The sequence below is a fragment of the Lissotriton vulgaris genome, chromosome 5, assembly GCF_964263255.1.
Source record: "Lissotriton vulgaris chromosome 5, aLisVul1.2, whole genome shotgun sequence".
NCBI lineage: Eukaryota > Metazoa > Chordata > Amphibia > Caudata > Salamandridae > Lissotriton > Lissotriton vulgaris.
The window spans coordinates 1,624,711,566-1,624,717,552 of record NC_141693.1 but is presented as its reverse complement, the minus strand read 5'-3'; the positions used below and the strand labels follow the sequence as shown (position 1 = coordinate 1,624,717,552).

Sequence of the window (5,987 nt, the reverse complement as noted above, 5' to 3'; positions counted from 1 at the left end):
CTGGTCTATCAAAAAGGTAATAAACTGCAAAATCAGAATCTGTAACATCTAAAAACCTGTGCTAAGCTGGAAAGGAATCCCATCAGCCCACCAAATGGCAGAACTTCATCATCTTGTATTTGAGAAGCAGTATTTGATAGCACAGCTCACCTTGTATGATCGAGAGCTGTCCTAAAACAAACCACCAGTGATGGATCAAGCCATGATTGTAGGATCCGTGGTGCTGAAAAACTGTTTTTGCAGTGATACCAAATGTAAAGAAAATCAAAAGTGAAATTTAAAATTGGGTACCTTGATAACAAAGATAACTTTATTAGATGCTTATCACAGTGTCAAGACTAAAAAAAGTCTACATGTTTCAGCCATTCTAGGTAACAATAAACCTCTGGCTTTCTTCAGGACCGGAGACTACCCTACTGCAAAAACGACTAAAAAACTGTGTAGTGAAATAAATTATTAATTAAAGGAAAAAGGAAAAATAGTGATACATCCTACCATACTTTATGATTCCATTGTGTAGGACGAATATTCACAAAAATCCTATATTCTTTCCTTGAAAAATAAACAAGAGAGAAACTGATAACAGTTCAAAACTACAGATGCTCATGTTTTTGCCGCATACAACCATTATTATAATTTTGTATAGGTAATCAAACAAGGATTTACTTAAATCTTTCCGAAAAACAATTAGATTTTGGTTAACTCACCCAATATTTCATGGGAGTAATCCTCACCTCTCCTGGCAACTGCTCAGGTGATGAGGCCCGCTCTGTGTGTGGATAAAAAGTGACAGAGGACTAATTCAGTATCCCTCCCTCAATTTTCCACTTGCTTAAAAAGGCTGAAAACCTTGATACTTGGTATAAGCAAATAGATAACAGCATGATTGAGACTCCTCCTCTCAACGAGTGTGCCAGTGACTCATCACTTTGAAAAGTACTTTAAAAATTGACCTAGATCCCCGACATTCAGTATGTGTAAAGATGTAACCAATACATACTGTGATCAATGATACGCATGTATGATTTAGAATTGGATTAAGAATTTCTGATGATACTTGATCACTTGTTCAAAGTTGCTTCCTCATTAGTCATAACCCTTCTGGGAGGCATTTATGGTGATTATAAACGCCTAACTCAAAAGGAGTGATTGAGTGACTAAGTTAGAGTTTTCAGGACCAATGTTGCTTAAGCATCTGTTCCAATACTGAACCTGACACTGTATTACCGTCAAGCACATTGCATTATGTACATATCAAAAATGCATATCAAAAATACCACTTGGGTATATGTAGTTCAGTTTAATGTAGTACATCCTGAATGTAAACCAGTAGAATATGGAGATGCTGGGTCAAAGTGCATACTTAATTGTTCGCATATATCTCTTCACAGATGCGTGCAAAAATGGTTGAAAACGCCTACTCCAGAAGCAAAAAGCAAAGGGTTAAATGGATAGTTAAAAGATCGATAACCAACATTTTGAATGCGACTGCAGCAGACCTGAAACACACGCTACATAACCGCCAAGGTATAGCCGCCCTACCTCAGGCTATTCCTAAGCCGAAGGGGAGGCAACCGAATGGGTAGGAAGGTACTTTTTATTCACGTCACAGTTAACAAGGTGGACCAAAGAGGGAACAAATGCAGTGAGTTCCGCTAACAGGAAATACTATGTTTATACTTCCTGTCGAAATAACGCATGCGCAAACAGTGGCGGATCAGAGAGGAAGCAGAACATCTAACTACCTATATGCTAACAGGAAATAATATGTTTGTACTTCCTGTTGTCATGACGCATGCGCAAAAGGTGGCGGACCAGAGAGGAAGCAGAAAAACTGACTCCTTATGCCCAGAGAAAAGGAAGGTCTTTGTCCGCACATGCGCAATAACGCGTAATGGATCCTACAACTGAATGATTAGAAATTAATCTGACAACACCAAATGATATGTGTATGCTACTGGTTACTCAGCACCCATGTTTAATTCGGTGTGGACCGGACAGATAACAGTGTGTCCATAAACCAATATAATATGATAGCCGAAGGTTATCTTGCCTATCAGTCTGCGCATACTCCAACTAACTAGTTACACTGTTGAACATGTCAGGACCGTAGGAAAACCGGGGATGGTGGTACCCTCTATCTCAAGTGTGTCACATTTGAAAGTAGAGCGGTCTTTGAAAAGCAACAAAGAAAGCTGTTTATACATAGCTGGCAGATTTGTTTAGCACATACATAAATTACGTACGCGGCCCAGAACCAGGAAATCACGCTGTATAATGTTCACTAATGTTGTGATGTATGTTGTTCAGAGGTATACTATGACCCACAGAGTAATGAGGACCTCGATAGACATGGCGTGGTATCCATCGGCGGCCCAGGCCATGGTGTGAGATAGCCCGACAGACATACCATGATGTCCATCAAATGCCAGGGCCGCAGTGTTGGGTATTTATCAGCAAAGTGCATGTGCTACAACTATGCAATTGTGATCTACTGGACCATCTATACAGCTGGTCTCACGGTACAACAAAGTCAGAAGAGTACAAGTGTGTACACTGGGAACCAGACAGTAAATATGCTAGACATTCCGCAAATAGCAAACATGCTATTGATCGCGTGTAGTCATATCATGACCCACAGAATATCATCATTCAAACCTTCATTATCACACTTGAGCTTGAAAATCCATTTCTGTTCCTTCAGAAAAAGGTATCGTGTCACATCGCTGATATGTGGCGGAACAAATAGTTGTTCCAAAACAGCCCATTTCATCTCTTCTGCCTTGTGTTTCATGCTCAGGAAGTGACTAGTTAGGCATGTCGCTAGTTTATTACACCTAATAGTACTCTTATGCTTGTTAATTCTCAGTCTGGTCGTCATGCCCACATACTACATGGAACATGGGCATGTGATTTTATAAATGACTCTTTCACTATTGCAATTAGTATGCTTCCTTAGGAGCCAGGTTCTACCCGTCCCTATGTCCACCGAGAGGGTTTTTTGTGTCTGAGGGCATGCCGTGCAAGAACCGCACGGATAATGCCCTTGGACTGCAGGGAGGTTCCACAAAGTATTGGTTGGCTCTTGAGCTTGATGTCTCGGTCTAGTATGAACTAGACTGTCCTGTAAATTCATCCCCCTTTTGAAAGAGAAGAGGGTGCTGGAATGGTTTCTCCAGCCACATTCAAAATTCTCCAATGTTTGCGGACAGACTTTTAAACATGATTGGACAGAGTACTAAAGGTGTTTACAAAGTGAGTCTGCCCAAAGATGGTTTCTCTACTGGTGCTTCAAAAAGGGCGTCACAATCATTGTGTGAGGCTCTTTTCAAAGCTCTACACACCAGGCGTTTAGGGTAATCTCGTTGTCTGAGTTTAATTGACAAATCTCTGGCATATGTTACAAAGTCCTGTTTGTCAGTACCATTGCGGCGGACACGTAAAAATTGTCCAATCGGAAGATTTTCACGAAGTGATTTGGGGTGATGGCTATTAAAGGTCAGCAATGAGTTCCTTGCCATCGGTTTTCTGTACAGTTTGCTGCCCAACCTGCCAGCTGTCAGAAAAATCAGGATGTCCAAAAAGGGGAGTTCTGATTGGCTGTACTCGACTGTGAACTTCAAATAGCGATTCTTGGTGCTAAGCCACGTCTAAAAGTCAAGTATGGCCTGGGCTTTGCCTCGCCAGATGACAAGGATCTCATCTATATATCTTTTCCACAGCAACACCTGATGAAAAAATGGGTTTCCGTGGTTGAGAACGTAATCCTTCTCAAAAAGATGAACATAGAGTTTGGCTAAACTAGGCGTGTTGCTAAGCAGGTGTGTGTGCCCAGCCGTTCCTTGCACTATTAGCTTGAGATCTGAGTATTTTGTTGCTTTCTGGGCTGGATCCACGACACATTATGCAATATCGCTGTAGAATACATAAATAATGTTATTATTCTAGGGAAAGTGAGCCGTTCTTACCCATCTAGAGTTCAATAAAGAGATTATGTATGTTGCTTCAACGTATTGCAGTCATTCATTGGGAAACACAACTATACACTGTTAATGGTTTATTGTTGTGTCTTTTCATCCTTCCAGAGGGGAAACGTTTTGTGCCCAAGAAATAAGCTTGATTAAGCAGAACAAACGTTGACAAGATGGCGAGTGCAAATGATACCTCAGTCCAATACTTCATATTACTGGGGCTGTCCAAGAGCCCAGATGTGCAGATGTTCCTGTTCTTCCTGTTCCTGATATTCTACATCATCATATTGGTTGGCAACCTTCTAATAATCATCACCGTTAAGGTAGATCCTCGCTTGCACTCCCCCATGTACTTCTTTCTCGGTAACCTCTCACTGGTTGACCTATGCTACTCATCTGCCACTGCTCCTAAGATGTTGTTGGACACTCTCTCAGAGTCCAAAGCAATTTCCTTCAATGGCTGCATGTCCCAGCTATTCTTTTTTCATTTTTTTGGCTGCACAGAAATCTTTGTGCTCACAGTAATGGCTTTTGACCGCTATGTTGCCATCTGCAATCCTTTGCACTACATGACTATTATGAATCAGCGTGTGTGCAGCCTGCTAGTGTCTGCCTCCTGGCTAGGAGGTGCTATTCACTCAACTGCACAAACTCTCCTCACCATCCGCCTTCCCTACTGTGGCCCTAATAGGATTGACAATTTCTTCTGTGATGTCCCACCCGTGCTAAAGCTGGCCTGTACCAACACATACGTCACAGGGGTTTTGATAGTTTCTAACAGTGGTTTAATTTCCCTAGTTTGCTTTCTTCTTCTGCTTATCTCATACAGCGCTATTCTGATCACGTTGAGGCTGCGTACCTCTGAGGGGAAAAACAAGGCCCTATCCACCTGTGCTGCACACCTCACTGTGGTGACATTCTTCTTCGGGCCCTGCATCTTCATCTACACCCGGCCTTCAACTTCTTTCCCCATAGACAAGATTGTGTCTGTCTTCTACGCCGTTATCACACCAATGCTGAACCCTATCATTTATACCTTGAGGAATGCAGAAGTGAAATCTGCTATGAGGAAACTTGGGAGTATTTCCATATTTGGTGGCAAAAAATGAACACCCAACCATTTCGATCTATATTTCTGAGTGTCATAAAAGGATCCTCCTCTTAATGTACATGAATGTTCAAATTGGAGGAAAACAGATCTGAATGTTGTATTTTCAGTTTTGTGACTTGATGTTTCATGTCCTTTAAGTTTCAGCAAGTGTGAAATTTGATAATTGTCATGCGCTAAATAAGACACAGAGCGAGAATTATTGCCTATTACAGGTCTTGTCTATAAAAGGGGTCTCAACATTTGAATTTTGGTGCTTACTGCTCTAAAATGTGCTTATCCCAGTATTTTCCAGGTGTATTTTCATTGGTGCCCTTCGGCAGAATTGACCAGCTAAAATGTATCCTTGTGATGCGGATTTTATCCCACCTGGAATTTCTGTGCTATGAATAAGGTGTACTAGGGAATTAAAAGAAGGGCCTCTAGGGTCCCCGAAAAATAGGGAATTACTCTAGAAAGCTGTAACTTTGGCTCCGACTCGTCCCCCACTTTCCCAATAATTTCCACATTTTGCCTTAGAGTTTCACTGCTAGATATAAGGGGGCTTTCAGCAACCAAAATATCCATTTAATACCATTTGCACTGTCAGTTTCTACAGGATGTCTCTCATTTTAATATCATTGTGAGAAGTTGGCCTGGTATTTGCTGTCCACTAATTAAAGTGGGCACCTTGCACCAGTCCAAACAACCCTTATGGTGATTTAATAAGTCAAAGATAACCTTAGAAAGCTATCCAAGTGGTAGCTGCGGAGAACAGCCTTCAGGCTTAGTCTTGAAGGAATGTTAAGCAGCTTGTTTACCAGAATGCAATCTTATAGTATTGGTTAAATGAAAGGAGAACCACACAGTAGTTATAGTTATGAATTTATTAATATAACACTATCTAGTACGACACAGTATCTCCTACA

At 41.2% G+C, this 5,987-nt stretch overlaps 1 protein-coding gene across 1 annotated transcript; it reads left to right on the top strand.

Annotated features, from left to right (window-relative positions):
• The first annotated feature begins 4,135 nt into the window (after nt 1-4,135).
• LOC147716856 (olfactory receptor 4E2-like) lies at nt 4,136-5,080 on the top strand. Its single transcript, XM_086920445.1, has one exon. It carries the CDS (start codon nt 4,145-4,147, stop codon nt 5,078-5,080), a length of 936 nt encoding a protein of 311 aa, XP_086776571.1. The 5' UTR covers nt 4,136-4,144.
• The last annotated feature ends 907 nt before the right edge of the window (nt 5,081-5,987 follow it).